The sequence below is a fragment of the Pleurodeles waltl genome, chromosome 7 (genome assembly GCF_031143425.1).
Source record: "Pleurodeles waltl isolate 20211129_DDA chromosome 7, aPleWal1.hap1.20221129, whole genome shotgun sequence".
NCBI classification, from domain to species: domain Eukaryota; kingdom Metazoa; phylum Chordata; class Amphibia; order Caudata; family Salamandridae; genus Pleurodeles; species Pleurodeles waltl.
In genome coordinates, this window is record NC_090446.1 from 97771926 (window position 1) to 97791361 (window position 19436).

At 46.2% G+C, this 19436-nt stretch overlaps 1 protein-coding gene across 2 annotated transcripts in view; it reads left to right on the plus strand.

Annotated features, from left to right (window-relative positions):
* CDH4 (cadherin 4) overlaps positions 1–19436 on the plus strand; it is a 1524317-nt gene that overhangs the window by 1498229 nt on the left and 6652 nt on the right. For both annotated transcript variants that reach the window (XM_069243136.1, XM_069243137.1), the window contains exon 15: positions 12287–12451. In XM_069243136.1, the coding sequence (XP_069099237.1) occupies positions 12287–12451 (165 nt within the window). The remainder of the gene's footprint in view (positions 1–12286; positions 12452–19436) is intronic.

The window sequence follows — 19436 nt, forward strand, 5'->3', positions numbered from 1 at the left end:
GTAGATGGTCAGGCAGGGACAGGCTCCTAAAGTACTAGGAAGGAAGAGGGAGGAGGAGGAGGCACCTAAACACACTGGTGAGGAAGATGAGGCAGAGACCATACAAAGGAGGAGGAGGATGATGATGATGGACCGACTTTTACAATATCCGGGGGAGGAGGGGAGGCAGAGCAGGTTGAGGTCATATTCTGAAGATAGGATGAGGAAGGGAGGGAGACCAGCCTATGATGAGGAGGAAGGCTCGATGACATCATAGCTGATACTGCCATAAGCGAGGCGGGGTGAAGAGAGCTGAGGAAACTCTCACAATACGATGAGGGTGGAGCACCATGAGGAGTTCCCGGGTTTCAGTGGGTGAGCACCACCATCTTAAAACATGATGTGATACAGAAGAGCAGCAGGTTGAAGCCAACATCTTAAAATATGACGAGGGATCGAATTGGGGGGGTGGGGGGGAGGTCGAGGGGGGTTGCAACTTTTTAATATACAATGAGAAACAAGGGGAGAAAAGAAGGTGAGGTGCAAATTCCTAAAATAGGAGATAGCGAGGAGGAGTGGGTGAATGGTAACAGTGAGAAAGAACGGGTGTTGCTTCGGGGGGGGGAGGGTTGTTTGGGGTGTTACACCCCCTAATAAATTTAGAGGCATATTTAAGTTTAAGGAAAGTGGTGCTGCACCCAGTGCAGCGCCACTTTCCTTGCGCCCCTTAGCGCCCCCTACTGCCACCACGTGTGCACCATATCTAAGATATGACAAACCCTGGCGCAGGGTAGGGGGCAATAGCATCATTATTATAGATGCTATTGATGTACTGTGCAGGAGGGGCGCCAAAATATTGGCGCTACTCCTGCAGAGTACAGAGGGGCCCATTATAAATAATGGAAGCCCCCTTTTAACGCCTGCTCTGAGCAGGCGTTAAAAGTGCCCTAAAAAGTGACGCAAGAACATCTCTTAGATTTCCTTGCACCATTTTTTCAGCCCCCCCTAATGGGGGACGCCCCCTTTGCATACATTATGCCTGGTGCAGGCATAATGTAGCGCAAAGGGTTACAAAGTGGTACAATGCATGCATTGCGCCACTTTGTAAATATGGCGCGAGGATTTTAGCCTCATTGGGCCACATTAGCGTAAGAAAAAATGCTGCTAATGTGGCACAAGATGACACTAGGGGCTTATAAATATGCCCCTTATTTTCTTGTAAATAGTTGAGTAAAGGTGCTTTCAGTCAAGTATGGCGATGTGTCTGTCGGATTGCACCACAAATGTTTAAAGACAGACAGATAGACAAAACTGCACACACTCTCCCTTTATTAGGGTCGAGCCTGGGAGTGTGTTCACTAGGACATGTGTCTCGCTTGTGAGATTCTGTTGTGTACAGTAAAGGGCATGGAGCCGCCCTGTCGCTTACCATTTGTTGGCTTGCATGCGTTGTACTTTCCAGCCTTGTAATTCATCACTGCAGGCCTGGCATCATTTCAGTTCCTCTGTGTGGAGCAGGGACCAAGCACTGATTGGTTCAACTTAATCAGTGCCCGTCTGCTGCTCCCGACATGCTTGAAGTACTATTTTGTTCTTATTAACTTCTGGATCTCAGCAAACAGAAGGGGTGTGATTGGCAAAAACGTGCCCAGTAGGACAAACAAAACTGCAAAGTTTTACTTTCTATAGCTAACTCCTTTTATTTTGCGAAGTTCTCTTTTCTTACTTTGCACTCATGTTTTCGTTTGTTTTTACTGGTATGCGCTGTTTTCAAAATATTACAATTATCTTCTTCTAGATATTTGAAAATGACATTGTTTCTTTATTATATGTAATTTCTCAAATGCTGCTTTAACAAATAATCATGCAGTACACCCCAGTCCACGCCACTCGTGTCTGCCCCACTGTAAGCCACCGCACACCAGTCTGCCCCACCCCACCCCAATCCAACCCACTCGAATTCTCCAAACTCACCCCAATCTAACCTGCCCCAATCCAGTTTGCCCTCCTCCAATCCAATTTAACCTACACCACTCCAAAACAATCTGCCCAAGCTATGTCCCTGGAAAAGAATGGGAGGTGATGGCCTGAGGGACTGCATTGAGGAAGACTAAGGGAAGAATGCCAGGTGGACAATACCTTGAGATGTGAGGAGGAAGGCCGCGAAGAAGAATAGGAGAGGGCATCTTATAATACAGAGATGGCAGAGAAGCTGGAGAAGCATAACCCTTCAAACAGACTGAAGGATGGAGTGAGGAACCACTGAAGGATTGACTCTTAGATGAGGAAGATAGAGTGAGGAAAGCTGGGGGAAGAGCACCATCCTAAGCTATAACGCAGATGCACAAATCAGGTGCTAGCAACATCTTAAAGTAGAATAGCGATAGAAGGGAAGGAAGACCTGGTGATGGGCAGAACATTGAACAGCTGATGGATACTTCTGTGTGTGACACCGTGACAGGCACCGGTGTAGCAATCGCAGACACGGCACATGCCTACCTGATGCACAATCTCTCTGCACCAACACTTGTTCGTGTGGTGGTTCTTGTTTGTGCACGTTTGCATGTATCATGGTATCTTGTCTCAAGAGTTAATGGCGGAGTGTACGAAACTGTCTTCCTTTTAGAGCCAGGAAGGTGAATCCTACTTTTTTGTAGCCACATTGTCAAACCCAGAACACCTACACCGAAATTGAATTGGTTGCTTCATGGCTAGGCTGGAAAAGATTTCAGACTTGAAACCTGACCCAGAGGACAAGCTAATGGCATCCAAAATTAAGACTGTCCCCAGAACGAGCGTCCAGGGAGAAGCAGTCGGTAAAAAGAAGGAGCAAACCGCTAACCAAGGCTACACGCAGTGTGTTGGGTTGACCCATGGTCAAATGTTTTTGCTCCTACGCTAGAAGCAAGAGTTTCCTCGAGAACTTATACCAGTGATGCACCAGGAAATGTAGACCCTTCTGGATGAGCAGTGCTAACAGTTTGTCAATAAAGGTAGGGGAGATACACCTTAAACCTGCCCTCTACCCTCGTGGATACCACTGGTAGTCTCAACCTTTCCTTCAGTAACTGCATCAGCAGTCTAAAGATGGTGCCAGCTGCATCCTTTCTTTACCCTGATTTCTGGGACACTCGGTGACACTGGTATTGCTGCCCTCAACTATTCCTTGGTGCCATCAGGTGACAAACTGGCTGGGGATGGGGATGGGGATGTTGTGCCGCTGGTGCCCTTCGCAAGTAAAAGAACAAGCCACCGACCTCCTCATATACTGCTCCGTGACGCCCTACAGCAGGGTCATAAGAGACGTTGTTTTCAGTCCTTGGCTTTCCATGTGATTTCCTAATGCACTGTGGGTGTTGTAGTCCTGTTAGGATTGTATTCAACTTACTACATCAACACACCTGAAAAGCATGATTTGTAGGTGAAAAGTTCAGGGCTGGAGATAGTGTCCCTAACGCACCATGAGTGAGGTGGTCATCCTATGTACCCTGCGGGCAGTTGGCTAGGCAAGGACGCGTACGCCATGCGACGACAAGTGACACCTCCGATGCTGGTGCTGACGACACATTACAGTGTCATGGCTGATTTGTGGTCGGATAACAAAACAGTGGTTCCTTTGGGTGCGTTTCTAAAGCATATTAACTGTTATCATACATTGTTATCCTTAAGAATTAATCAAACAAAGCCATAAACCACGCCGACAATTAATAGATCGGTAATATAGAATATGAAAATACACCACATCATATTTACAACTGAGAAGGGTGTTAAAAGTTATTAAATGGCGCGCATGCGCAGTTCGCAGGTGAAATTCTTGTGCAAAACAGGGAGCACGGGAAGGCGCGTGGGAGATGAATTTCAGTGGCTGCTGTGTGTTTTGTGTGGTGGATCGCAGGTGAGTACCTGTTGTCCACTTCCCTTTTAACTACCCATATTGAGGGGTATCATATAAGTGAGTCCTCATCACGACAGGAGATGTTAACTTTGTAAAAACAGAAGTGTGTTATTTATTATTATATTGTGTGTGTGGGGAAGATAATTTAAACAAGCGGTAGAGCTCTAGAGAGAGGGTGATGTATGGATGTATGGATTCTCATCCGTCTGGGAAAGAGGGGTGATCCACACTGTTTGGCCAGGACGAAATGATGCCATGAAAAAAAGAAAAACACGTACAGTAGTGAAATACAGGGCCTAGTTGTAATAAAGATCTTTATTAGTTAACTTTATGCATCTGAAAATACAATAAAGACCTGGTAGCCTACGTGAACAGCCCAAAGGGCCCGTCAAGGTATACGTAAGAGTCCACGCCAGGTACACTTACCTGTTAATAGTTTCTGAAAAGAGTTTCCTTGAACAAGTATCCCAATGAAATAAGGCAGTTTAACTGTCACTGGCCTGAATAGAAACTGCAAATTGTGGGTAAAGCCTGGTAGAATTAACGTCAGTCCTTGCATGGGTAAAATGAAAGGGGATTCTTCTGCACTCCCCGAGCAGGTGGAAGGTGTGCGCGCGAGGCCCCAGGGAGGGCACTTCTGAATTCCTCTGAGAGAAAAGGCCTACCTTCACAGGTAACATGCTCTAGAGCGCTACAGAAAGAACCATTGGTTTCTAGTGTTTCAGGGTATCCCTGAGTTTTGTCCTGAGTTATAATAGGGCGGCAGACCAAAGGGGGAGGCCGTCACCCACTGCGCTGGCACCCCCTGTCCACACTCAGGCCCATATTTATACTTTTTGACGCAAACCAGCGCTTGCGCTGGTTTGAGGCAAAATGTTACCGCCGGCTAACGCCATTCCTACGCGCCATGCGGTGCCATATTAAAGGATTGATGCTAGCCGGCGCTGCGGGCTGGTCAGAGTAAAAAAAATGACTAACCAGGCAGCGCCGGCGTAGGGGAAAATGGGGGTTGTGCGTCAAAAAATGGTGCAAGTCAGGTTTGAGTCAAAAATCATGGCTCAAACCGGACTTGCGCCATTTTTTGGGCACACAACCCCCATTGAAATGACTCCTGTCTTAGCAAAGACAGGAGTCCTGCCCCCTTGACTTCTGTCCCCTGGGCATGGCCATTGGGCACAGTGGCATGTAGGGTGGCCCAAAATAGGCCCCCCATGCCACTTTAAAAAAAAATAAAAAATACTTACCTGAACTTACCAGGGATGGGTTCCCCAATCCATGGGTGTCATCCAGGGGTGGGTGAAGGTGGCAGGGGGTGTCCCTGGTGGCAGGGAAGGGCACCTCTGGACTGCTTCCATGGACAGAGACTATGGAAGTGAGCCCACAGGTCCCTTAACGCCTGCCCTCACCCAGGCGTGAAAAAATGGCACACATCAGGCTGGGCACCGTTTTTCAAGGCCTACCTCCTCCGGTGCGTCAAAATGATGCGCAAGTATAAATAAGGCGCACAGGCCTTAAAGTCATTTTTTGGGCAGGAACGCCTACCTTGCATGTCATTAACGCTAGGCAGTTTCCCGCATCCAAAAAATGACGCACACAGAGGAATTTTGACGTCCGCGGGGTCGGGCGTCATACTATAAATATGGTGCTCGTTTTGCGCCGAATGTGCATCTAAATTTTTGAACAACATGCGGCGCAAACAGAGTATAAATATGCCCCTCAGAGTTTAATTTGAGCCGGTGGTTTCTGGTGATCGGCCCTGTCACTTATTTGCCAACCCCGGTGCTTAAGACCGTCTTGCAGATGGGGGCACTCTATGCCTAATTTAGAGAGGAGCCCACCAACAGCTGTTTATTAATTCAGTATGAACTGAAAATGACTAATACCTGCCACCCGAACCATTCTTACAACTTTTGGGGCTTGGAACCGTCTAAATTGTCACACCTGAAGCAGTGTGATGGTTAATAGTTGTGTTGGTACTGTCAGTGCTGGCGGGGGCGGTCGGTGGTCTCCTGACAAGGGCCCCGGCACTTAATTAGGCACTGCCCACACTGGGCCTATTGGGGTGTAGTCCTGGCGGAAACTGAGAACAACCAGGATTCCCAGACTAAGTCCACAAACTGGACTCCGGAAACAACCAGACAGCCAGACCGAGCAACCACTCTAGGGTTCAAAGAGCACTCTCGGCGCCTGGGCGGAGGCAGCGACTCCCGAGCAGAGACATGACACCAGGAGAAGAGAGCTAGCGTGCTCGGTGTGGTTTCTTCCCCTTTAAATACAGGAATGAAGGTTTGAGGCAGAACAAGGCGTGGAGGTTTCATGCCCCTGTCGTTTTTGTGGCGCAAGGTGTTAAAAAAGTCGCTGCATGGTTCCATATAATTTTGTCAGGCACGTGTGAGTACGTAGGCTCTGCGTAATCAGCGTGAAAAGTTCGCCCCGGGCCCCGGCACGGAGGCAACCATGCTGGAAATGACAAGCCCAGTCGTGGCTGTTCGGGCGATGATGCGTTTATCAGGTGCATGGAAACGGGTGAAACAGCATGTGTCTCACTGGACTGTGTGTACAGAGTATGTTTCACACTGGATTATGTGTAGAGTATGTGCGTCACACAGCACTGTGCAAAGTGTCTCACTGCTCTGTGCTTAGACTAGGGTATGTGTCACACTGAAATGTGTGTACAGGGTATTTTCGCACTGGAATGTGCGGAGAGAGAGTGTCACACTGCAGTGTGCGTAGACTTGGGTGTGTGTCAAAATGGGATGTGCATATAGAGTGTCCTACACTACACTGTACGTAGACTAGGGTGTGTGTCAGTGAACTGTGCGTACAGGGTGTTTTCGCACTGGAATGTGCATAGAGAACGTGTCACACTGCACTGTGCGTAGACTAGGGTGTGTGTCAAAATGTAATGCGCATACAGGTGTCCTACACTGCACTGTGCGTAGACTAGGGTGTGTGTCACAGTGCAATGTGCATAGAGAGTGTGTCACACTGCACTGCACGTAAACACTAGTGTGTGTTACAGTGCAATGTGCATAGAGTGTGTCCTACACTGCACTGTGCGTAGACTAGGGTGTGTGTCACAATGAACTGTGCATACAGGGTGTTTTCGCACTGGAATGTGCACAGAGGGTGTGTCACACAGCACTGTATAAAGACTAGGGTGTGTCACAGTGAACTGTGCGTACAAAGTGTTTTCGCACTGGAATGTGCACAGAGGGTGTGTCACACAGCACTGTACATAGACTAGGGTGTGTGTCAGTGAACTGTGCGTACAGGGTGTTTTCGCGCTGGAATGTGCCCAGAGGGTGTCACACAGCACTAGGCGCACATACGATGCGAAACTGGCTTTAATGAAGTCAAAACATCCCCTCGTGCTGCATGTACCAGAAACAGAGCTTCTGACCTGGCAACAAAAGAGGAAGACAGATATAAAATATCGTGGTCATGGCCGCGCCACTTCTCCACAGTGTAAGGTGTGGTTTTATGAGTACCCAGAGCGAGCTAACCTTTTAAGAAAATATACTAAAATCAAAGCTAGACATTCTGTTCAAGATATACAATGATATCATATTAACACTGGCTCCTTGTTAAACACAGATTAGAATTAGATGAACTGATTGATTCAACTAATCCCATCTCGGTGTATCCGACTGAAACGTGGTTAACAGATTCACGTGGCCTATTACTGAGGCTGCGATAGCGCCAGATTATACAATTACCAGGAAAGATAGAATAGGCAGGAAGGGTTGAGGGTATGGTACTATATACAAATATACCCTCACCCGCACTATATTAAACAAGCAGTGGCAAAGCCAATTGGTTTCACCTATGTAACACCATTTCGTTTTTGCTTTGTAGTTTATGCTGCTATGTAAACTTTTTTTAAATATTATAAAACGCTAATGTTGAAGTTTCCCATGTTAGATTCTCCCAGCGGCTGTATGCACCGGAAACATCAGGTTTTCACTGACGAACAATCACGCGTAAGAAGGGCCCGTAGCATTTAATAAAAGCGGGCGTGTCTTTGAACGCCCACGTTCTTGAAGCCAAAGTCTGCTTTACGAACAGACAAATTTCCCACATACCTTGCGCCAGCGCGGAGGGACACGGCTGGATTGTAGAGCGGGCGCCACTGTAAGCGACCATAAATAAAACAAATATCCCAAGCACAACCCTGAGCCTCACCCTAAACATTCTCATGGTTTAAAATATTAATAAACGAGTTTCAAAGTTATTAAGTATCACAGCAGTGTGCATCCTTTAATAGGGGTTCATTTTTAACTTTAATAACAGGATTTCAACAGCCTGCTAATGAATTACTTCCGCAGTCTTAAAGTGAGGTTATATGGCAGGCAACGAGCGCCTACGTCAAATGCTCCCAGGCCCTTGTGCCACGTTCACAGTATATCATTTTAAAAATCACAAACGGGGCGAAACGGTCTCATTACATTTTTACAGTTACTGAAATGAGCAGTGATTGGAGGGCAGATATTGTTATTTAAGAACACAAACTGCACTCCCGCTTCTACCTCACACGGCTCCATTTTACCAAACATACTAAAGCAGGGTTTCGCTAAACTGAAAAGAAAGCAATATTCCGGCGCTACTTTTAATATCCGGAAGGCGGCCCTGGAAGCCGAAAGCAGGTGTTTTAATCGTCATAGTGGAAGACGGAAACAAAACACTTGCAAGAAAGTAGCAGCCTGGCTGGCTGTTTAATGTCAAAGATCTTATTGCGAGCATTAACAATCTGGCAAGTCCCTAAACACTTCCAACTTTCTTAAATCCCCATATGGTGAAGTGAGCCCGAAACTCAAATGGAAGTTTTGTACTATACATTTGAATTCTTCCACCTCTCTAAAAAGTGCTGTCCGGACAGCAAGTTTCAGTTCCTCGCAAAAAGAAATGTGCGATGGACAATCAAGCTGTGTCAAATAAAAAACAATGCATTTTTAAAACTCTCAGTCTTGGAACCAAAGTCTGCTTTACAAACAGTCAAACGTACAATGTGCCAATATATAAACAAGCTTGATTACAAACTTCAGCTCCTCACAAAACAAAACAAGCTCAGGGCTGTGTTTAGAAACAACTTAGTTTTTTTTTTAATACTTGGTTTGCGCTCTTTTAGCGTCATTTATTTTGACACTAGGCCTGTCTAGAATCAAAATATTGGAGTTAGAGTCATGTTGTGGATGCGCAAACTACCTTGCACTAATTAGATGCAAGGTAGGCGTTCCCGTCCACAAAATTACGCTAAACCCCTAGCACCATATCTATCCTGTGGCCCAGAAATGACGCGCACAGAGGAGTCGGATCCAAATAATGATGCTTAGCCTTTGTCCCTACCGCCACTCCTGCCCCCGGGTATCGTCATTTTCTTAGACGCTAGCCATTCATTAACGCTTGCATGCGCCTTTCCATAGAAATGGCGCCCAGCTGCTGCTATGGAATGGCACTAACAGGCGCTAAGGATTTTGACGCAAAACTGCATTAGCGCAGTTTTGCATCAGAAAGTATAAATATGCACCTGCTGCAGGGTTCCTTTTGGTCCAGCAGTTTTCAGGCAGCAAGGCAAATGTCAAGATAATTCTAGTGATTAGTGTTCCTGCTGGAAGGAGATCTTTTGACTAGTGGCGGCTTCACTCATCATAAAATAGCACAGAGCATTAATATGCCTGTTGGAAGGAACCATGTACCATGCAGATACCAGATCTTGATGCACATAGCTCAGTAGATTACAGTTTTTGTCATAGAGATTCTTTTGTTTCAGCAGTTTATAAGTCACAATCCTAATATAGCAGAGCGGTTTATGAAATGGCATGAAAGAGCTACATGCAAACTGCATAATATAGGTTATGATGTTGCATTTTTTCTCCCAGTCCTAACGTTGCTAAAAAAGGCTTCATTTTGGTAGATATACATTCTTATTAGTAAAGTCAGCACTTTAAAACAAATTAAATGCGAGAGGGGCCATAGAGGGAAGAGGGGCACTTTAGAAGGTGATAGTGAGGGAATCCATAGAGGCAGTCCTGGGGGGTGCCAAAAATGATTGTTGCATCGGGCGCTACCAGCGGTGATATCGGCTCAGGATAACTGGATTACTAATGCCCTTAACATGATCACAACAAATCATAATAATAAGCCTAGAAGAACTCGCCTATCACATTTAGGATTTCCACACTCTTAGAGATACTAGAAAACTGTGTAACAAATTAGAAAGTAAATGGAGGTTAGCTACAGGGAAGAAGATAAACACAGCAACATAGAGGCAATTCAAAGATTTAAATCTCAGATTAAAGCAGCTAAAGCTGAATATTTCAGCCACTGTATTTCTAACTCAAGAAATCCTACTCAAGGGTTTATTTTCTATTGTTAACAGGTTAACTCATCTGGAAGCTGGAAAAACTGAAAATATCTGTAAGTCCTTTCTCCAGAATAAGGATGGTGGTCAGAATGAGAGTAACTCTCCCAAATCCATCTTGAACAATAGGGAGACTCAAGGAATTTTCTTTCCTAATTAGATCTAAAATGAAGAAGCTTCTGATAGAAACAAAATATGGTTTCCCTCAAGAGCCATGTCCTCCAGTCATTCTTAAATCTATGATACAAAATGTAGCACCAGTACTTACCAGTATTTGTAATGCATCTCTTACACCCGGGATTGTACCTCTTAGTTAGACGAAGGCGATTATTGTACCGCTGCTAAAGAAACCGATCTGACCGATCTATATAACCATCATAATTCCCTTAGTATGATTGCCACCCAAGATCTTGGAAAAAATGGTTAATATGCAACTCTCCAAACATTTTGAAGACCGTTTCCTCCTCTACTCAACTCAGTCTGGATTTAAACGACTTCATGGTACTGAGTTAGCATTACTAGCATGTGCTAATGGGCTCAGAGAAGTCCTAGACTAGGGAGCAGCTACCGCCTTGGTCTTGTTGGATCTCTCTGCCGCTTTTGACACAGTTTTCCATGCTGCACTTCTCGACATACTACTGGGTTTTGGATTTGTAGAAGCCGCTTTAGAAAAGCTTAAATCCTTTCTTCAAAATAGAGTACAATGTGTAGCATGCCCCCCCTAGGAGTCATACCCCCGTTCCATCTGCAGTGTGGTGCCGCAAGGAATATGGCTCCATTAGCGATTGCAGCAAGAGCACGTGGGCAGCGTTAGATGTCATATGCGGATGACAAAAATAGTGGTGTACCGATCCCAGACAGAAGAGGCTGCAAGGAAAGAAATCACAACCTGCAGGGTTGAGATAGCTGACTGGATTCAGCAACATTGCTTAAAAATGTAAGAAGTGAAAAATAAACTGAGGTAATGCTGGTCAGTAAGCACACACCATGGTCCACATCCGCAGCCTTTTTCGGTCCAAATTATTAAAGTTGGGTCGACCTGTGTGTTAACCTTATGCATGCTGTATGAAAATATGTCCTCTGCATTCTACTACTCCTTGGAAAACTGTATCCCAAGCTCTGATTACTTCCAGATTGGACTATGGTAATGTCCTCTATCAGTGCCTTCCACAGTATCATTTGCAGCAGCTCCCGATTATTCAAAGTGCTGCACCAAGAATGATTCTCGGTTTGACAAAGTGCTCATCAGTATACACTCACCTGGAAAAACGTCACTGGCTTCCTTTGAAAAAAAAAAAGGATTTGGTTACAAACCCTGTGCTTTGCTCATGAAACATATTACAACCCAGGACCGAGCCACCACAGTTGTGCAGTTCAAAAATACATCTGTATGAGATGCCAGTGATCGGACAGATGTTTAGCTGTGATACCCAAGGTGAAGCCCATCAGAAAGGGCGGGAGGTCTTGGTCTTTCATGGAATCCACTCTCAAGAAAGCACTTTGGCAAGCACTCAAGGAAACTAATCATATCTCCTTCCAGCAACAGTCCATGGCTTTTTCAAAGTAATTAATCCTCATTTTCTGATGGTCAGACTTTACCTCTTTCTATTGGGTCTTAGAGTTGGGACACCCTTGAGTAGCCGCTGCGCTTTATAAGTCATTTCATTCGATCATTCACCCATCTGCGCACAGGAGGTGTGTCACTCAGAGCTACTCAAAGGAGGCCTGGCACAATGAATTGTGAACAGGAGCCAGTGACATCCATTGGTACATAGTGAGCATTTCACACTGACCTATACATTGTAAATGTCATACAGAATTGTGCAAGGGAAGTGTACGCTGAAGTGTGTGTTGGTGTGCAAACTAAATGTTAAGAGATGCGTCATACTTAAATGTGCCTAGACGGTTTGTCACGCTGCTCTTTCCTGACCCCAACAGGAAGCAAATGTTAGCTGGAAATTTCACGTGCTTACCCTTCCCTTAGTTCAAAGTTTTCATTGGCTAACCAAAGAAAAGCGGTTCTTTTATTGTCTTCCTGTCGTTTCCCACAGGACTATGACCTGAGCCAGCTTCAGCAGCCAGAGACGATGGATCATGTGCTGAACAAGGCTAATGGTGTCCGGCGCGTCGACGAACGACCTATCGCGACAGAGCCGCAGTACCCAGTGAGGCCAGTCATCCCGCACCCGGGTGACATTGGGGATTTTATTAATGAGGTAGGTCTTTATTAAAAGGTAAAGGGTACAGGATTGTATTAGTGCAGTATGCCATCAGGGGTTTTGTTTACCTGGTAAAACAAGCAGGTGCAGCTCGCAGGAGGAAAAAGTGGCATTGCGGGGAGAGTGGGGGGGGGGAAATGATATTAATGAAAATAAAATGTATCTTTTTCCCCCACCATTCCATCCGCTCTGTTCTGTCGCTGCAGGCACAGGCTCCCAGCCTGCCCTGCGGCCAATCCTGAGGCTGCTCAGAGCAGCGCTAGGATTGGCTGGGAGCGCCCAGCCAGGGTGCTCCCAGGCAGACTGGGAGCCTGTGCCTGCTCTCTCCTGCGCACAAAACAGTGCCGGGCAGGAGAAACCACAGTGCGCATGTGTGTGTGGCCGACCCGAGACAGCCTGCCACACATACATGCGCACTAAGGGGGAGTGCTGTGCACTGAACCTCCATCCCCATCACGCCCGTGGCCCACCCACTTTTATAGTAAAAACATAATAAACTGAGTTTATTAGGTTTTTACTCTAAAGGTTTTGCAGCTCCTGCTCCTGAGAGGGAGGGCGATGTTCCTCCACCCTAGCGGAGGAGCCACCCCTAGCAACATGGTGGATTTTGTTTTGAGGTTTTTCCGTAGTGGCCTTAATGAACAACGTAGGCTAGTGAGACTTTTCTTTTTGAGTTTGAAAATATAGGTTTATTATAATACAGTAAAATGCAATCAAACAATGCTCTATAATCCGAAGAAAAAAATACAGTAAGTTAGCAAAATAGTTACTGTTTTATGCAGAAGGAAGGAAAAAAGAGGGAGGGTATATACATGGTTCATATCAAGAACCACCTGATACATAGACCAAAAACTGACATTACATACAGAGTGAGGTTCAATACTAAGAATTAATATTTTCATAGATGAAAAGTCAAGGAGGTTGACGAACTTCTTGTGCTTTAGGTGGGGGGGCAAATGATGATTGCGCATGTACGTCAGAAAAATCCGTCAGTGACTGGGGTTCACAATTCTTTCTGCTTAAAACCCTAGTGAGTCTTTTCTACTGAGGTATGCCAAGTAGGGCGAGGTGGGCCCTCAGACACACACTCAGGAGGGGTCCCACAGCAGTCTTTGGTAACGGGCTGCAGTTGAGAGGAATTTATTAACAAACTGAACCATTGGGCGCGCTCAGACTAGATCTGCAAAAAGGTAAATTGTTAGCTCGGCAGGGCATAAACTGAGCATATAAAGACGTTAAATTGGTTATATTATCATAATTCCTCCAGTTGTGAGCCTCAGATCTGCAGCAGTGCTTTGTGCAGGGTGGCAGAAAAAGGGCGGCAGAAAAAGACGAAAATGACAGTTGAGATCAAACGAAGATGCTGGCGGAGCTCATTGTCTGCAGGGCTCATTGTAAACCTTCTTATTTATGTATAAAGTGCAATCTGCAAATGTAATTGGTTCGAGACCCCATCTCACTTAATACAAAACAACAGCTTTCTATCTTGATAATTTCCTCCTCCTCCCATGAAAAGATAATGCACCTCAACATAAGAATTAATTACAGAACAGGAATGTTTTAACCGAAAGGCAACAAATGTGAATATGCTTTGATATCCCCTGGCAGTGTTTTTCATATCTGAGGTCCAAGTACTCCAGATCTATGGCGCCCAGAGCTCTAAGTGGGATGCTAAAAGTAGGTGATCTCTAAAAGAGACGTTGTTTATCTAATTAAAAACAAGACTTAAAGATGTAAAATACAGTTCTTTGATTCCCATAGTGTGCTACCCCAACCAATATTTCGCTTCCTCGCTTGCCTTCTGTTGTTGCATCTAGATACAGGTCAACAACTGACATACGCCTAAAACCAGCCAGGGATATTGGCTTATGAATGGCTGTTTGAGGTAAATGACTAACAACCATGATTTTTTTTTTTAAATAATTCCTTAAAAAAATTATTCAGTTCTGCAATTGTGGGACTGGATCAAACATTACTGAGGTCTCTGGAAAGGGTTATGTTCACTCTGTGTAAGACGTGTACGCTGTTTTTCTCTCCACATCTCCTCCAGCTGCATACCTCATCTCATCTTTCCTGTTCAGCAACAACTTTGCGTTGTCTCTTAACTGCACGTCATCTTTTCACTGTCTCTTAACTGCACGTCATCTTTTCACTGTCTCCTGACTGCGCGTCATCTTTTCACTGTCTCCTGACTGCGCCTCATCTTTTCACTGTCTCCTGACTGCGCCTCATCTTTTCACTGTCTCCTGACTGCACGTCACCTTTGCGCTGTCTGACTGCGTGTCGTCTTTGCACTGTCTCCTGACTGCACGTCGTCTTTGCGCTGTCTCCTGACTGCACGACGTCTTTGCGCTGTCTCCTGACTGCACGTCGTCTTTGCGCTGTCTCCTGACTGCACGTCGTCTTTGCGCTGTCTCCTGACTGCACGTCGTCTTTGCGCTGTCTCCTGACTGCACGTCGTCTTTGCGCTGTCTCCTGACTGCACGTCATCTTTGCGCTGTCTCCTGACTGCACGTCATCTTTGCGCTGTCTCCTGACTGCACGCCATCTTTGCGCTGTCTCCTGACTGCACGTCATCTTTGCGCTGTCTCCTGACTGCACGTCATCTTTGCGCTGTCTCCTGACTGCACGTCATCTTTGCGCTGTCTCCTGACTGCCTGACTGCACGTCGTCTTTGCGCTGTCTCCTGACTGCGAGTCGTCTTTGCGCTGTCTCCTGACTGCGAGTCGTCTTTGCGCTGTCTCCTGACTGCGCGTCGTCTTTGCGCTGTCTCCTGACTGCGCGTCGTCTTTGCGCTGTCTCCTGACTGCACGACGTCTTTGCGCTGTCTCCTGACTGCACGACGTCTTTGCGCTGTCTCCTGACTGCACGTCGTCTTTGCGCTGTCTCCTGACTGCACGTCGTCTTTGCGCTGTCTCCTGACTGCACGTCGTCTTTGCGCTGTCTCCTGACTGCACGTCATCTTTGCGCTGTCTCCTGACTGCACGTCATCTTTGCGCTGTCTCCTGACTGCACGCCATCTTTGCGCTGTCTCCTGACTGCACGTCATCTTTGCGCTGTCTCCTGACTGCACGTCATCTTTGCGCTGTCTCCTGACTGCACGTCATCTTTGCGCTGTCTCCTGACTGCCTGACTGCACGTCGTCTTTGCGCTGTCTCCTGACTGCACGTCATCTTTGCGCTGTCTCCTGACTGCACGTCATCTTTGCGCTGTCTCCTGACTGCACGTCATCTTTGCGCTGTCTCCTGACTGCACGTCATCTTTGCGCTGTCTCCTGACTGCCTGACTGCACGTCGTCTTTGCGCTGTCTCCTGACTGCGAGTCGTCTTTGCGCTGTCTCCTGACTGCGAGTCGTCTTTGCGCTGTCTCCTGACTGCGCGTCGTCTTTGCGCTGTCTCCTGACTGCACGACGTCTTTGCGCTGTCTCCTGACTGCACGACGTCTTTGCGCTGTCTCCTGACTGCACGTCGTCTTTGCGCTGTCTCCTGACTGCACGTCGTCTTTGCGCTGTCTCCTGACTGCACGTCGTCTTTGCGCTGTCTCCTGACTGCACGTCATCTTTGCGCTGTCTCCTGACTGCACGTCATCTTTGCGCTGTCTCCTGACTGCACGCCATCTTTGCGCTGTCTCCTGACTGCACGTCATCTTTGCGCTGTCTCCTGACTGCACGTCATCTTTGCGCTGTCTCCTGACTGCCTGACTGCACGTCGTCTTTGCGCTGTCTCCTGACTGCGAGTCGTCTTTGCGCTGTCTCCTGACTGCGCGTCGTCTTTGCGCTGTCTCCTGACTGCGCGTCGTCTTTGCGCTGTCTCCTGACTGCGTGTCATCTTTGCGCTGTCTCCTGACTGCGCGTCATCTTTGCGCTGTCTCCTGACTGCGCGTCATCTTTGCGCTGTCTCCTGACTGCGCGTCATCTTTGCGCTGTCTCCTGACTGCGCGTCATCTTTGCGCTGTCTCCTGACTGCGCGTCATCTTTGCGCTGTCTCCTGACTGCGCGTCATCTTTGCGCTGTCTCCTGACTGCACGTCATCTTTGCACTGTCTTTGGATTGCACGTCCTCCCATCTGCTTCACTTCCTCATGCCAAAACACACAAAATACACACTCACCTGTAAGCACTGCCTTCCTTTTACTTTCACCTTGTCAATATTTTCACAATTAGAAGTTTCTTTCACAAACACTGGCACAGTTGCAACTTAAATAAGTGACCACTGCTCTTTGCGCTCTGCAGAGAGGCCAAGGACTGGATGACCATCTCTTCCGAACACCATTCTGACCCTCTGACATACACTGTGAGAATCTCATGCTACTTTCAGCCTCAGCTTCAGAGTGCTCAGTCGTGGCCCGTGGTAAACACATATAGGTGACTCAGTTAAAAGTATGCACTATACAAGTGTAAAACGAAAAAAAGAAATATCCTAGAAATAGCTAACCCTCCTAGGGAATTATATATTAAGAAAAACGTGAAATATAAACGGAAGCCAAATCACTGACATGGATTACCTAAACATGTTTTACATTCACTGTTCGAAAGTTATTCAGCGTTTTTTTTTCTTCATTATAGTTAAGGACATAAATATAGGGCATGTTAGGCACCTGTTTCAATCTACCTTTTTAAATACTACCGGGTCTGACACCCGGAGGGACCTGGAGCGCCTAAAGTCCAGCAGCATCCCTTTCAGTGGAGACAGACCCTAGTCCATGTTACACTATATGATTTTAAGTCTTCAGCGTATGCTTTCTACATTGGAGCTGTACGTGTATTAGTGACTTTGTGCAAATCCTTCTTAAAGTGGACCTGCTCATGTATTGCCCAGGGAGTTGGTTGCTCACTCTTGATACATTCAGTGATCTGATGGCCATGAGTTTGAATCCTGGTAAGGAAGCCCCAACTTCTTATCCTTTCAAGGCCAGTGAATCGAGTACCACATTTTAGATAATGGTAACATCGTATTTGCAGCACTTGGAAGTTCAGTATGAAGCGCTGTTAAATAAGCATTTGCAATGCAATGGATCACGCGTTTGCTTAAGTTAGAACTCTTAGTGTTGTAAATTCCTAACTGCCATGTAAATTAAAAATGAAAAGTAGAGCAGTGGACATAAGCAACCCAATTCAAAGTGGCACGGCCGCCATGAGCAGGGTCGGTGTCCAAGGCAGTAACAAATCCGCCAAAGGAAGAGACAAACAAAGCATTTAGCCATGATAACAAAGGATTTTTGAAAGGAAAGCCCACGAACGATGAAAGTGATGGGCGTGGTTAAAAACCAACAGATAGATTACAACAGGCCAGAGCACTTGCGCGTGGCCTAAAAACAACATCTAATTCAGAATCCTTATAACGAAAGTAAATAAAACAAGCATGGATGGCGTGAAGCCGCGCCGCAAAAGCCTTGGAAGTAGTGGCTGCCATTTTCCCGAAAACTAGCTCTAATTAAAGCAAAAACATGTAGATAAGGCATGACGCTCATAAAACTGGTGCAGCGTTGAGTGAACTGGAGGTGAGCGAGCCATGTCGTGCAGAAAAAAAATATATAGGCATGGCCGCCAAACTTAAAGATAAAGTGCAGGATCATGCATAGTTACTAATAAAATAAACAAGCAGCACAGAAGGAATGCACCTGATCAGCCTTGCGCACTTATTTAGTAATGCCTGGAGAGCATGCCGGGCAGAACAAAAGTCATATGCCCTCCCGAAGGGGCAGCCATGATTAAAGATAAAGCGCGGCAGCCATGAATCAGATGCTGCACTGATGTTAACAAAAAAGTATAACAATAGGGCGTGTGCACAAAATAACAATTAATACTAATTAAAGAAAAATGTCAGCAACATGGGAGGAGGTAAGAGGGAATAATACTGAAAAATAAATGCAAGCAGCTATCAGCAAGAAACACCCACACTGTAACAAGACCAACAAATAAAGAAGTCTGTCAAAGCAACAGATAAAGAAACAAAGTGGAATTATACAGTAATTGGTCCCTGCTCTGAAAGAGAAAAAGGAGGGACAAAGAGACAGAACTGACCACTAGCGAGTATGATTTTTAAAGGACACTGGAACCAACAAATAAAAATCACTTTAGGACAACAAGTATACTTTTATACTTATAAGTGTACAAGAGGTTGTATGCTTACGCTCAACCTAAAAAACTATTTATTATTGTGTGTGCAATAAATTGCACCATGTCCTTTATTGTCACAGCTGCATATTTTCGTCTGAGACCCTAGGACCATCTTTTCTTACAAATGAGCAGCCCATGCAAGTCAGTGACTCAGGAATAGTGGTACCTTGTGAAGCATTGAAATGTGCCTGTGCTCCCAACACAGTATTCTCATAAAAAGAGCAAGTATTCGGTGCCTGGAATCATACTCTTAACAAGCTGCACATTTGCATCTGTGCATCTAGCCACTTTGACAACCTCCTCAGCATTTGTTGAAACTTGTGTATCTGTACCCCCAGCACTATGCCCTAGTACACCAGAGCTATATATGTTCCTGGCCTCTCTGAATGGCTCCCTCTTACACGTGGGCAGTATATGTGGGCCTTTGAGCTGGATATGTGTGTCTGTGATCCTTAAACTGAGCCCTTTGACACAGGAGCAATGCTTGTATCACATGAGCAGGATATGGGTCTCTGACAACTCTCCCTCCTGCTCGCCACCATGTCATCTTATGCAGATGACGTATATGCGTCTGTGAGTCTCTGCGCTGTGCCCTCTTACACAGGACGGCTGTATGTGCCTCTGATTACCTTCACCGTGCTATCTTACTTACGTGCAGGATGTTTGTCATGGATAACTGCACAGTACAAAACAATGACACCTACATAGGAGACCCTGCCTTGTGCCTTCTTATACCCAAGTCCATGTATGTCTGTGCACTAGGCTTGTCTGTGACCCTTGATGTGCACCTGCTTACACGTGAGCAGTATATGTCTGTGACGGCTGCACTGTGCCCTCTCATACACAGGAGCAGTATACATATATC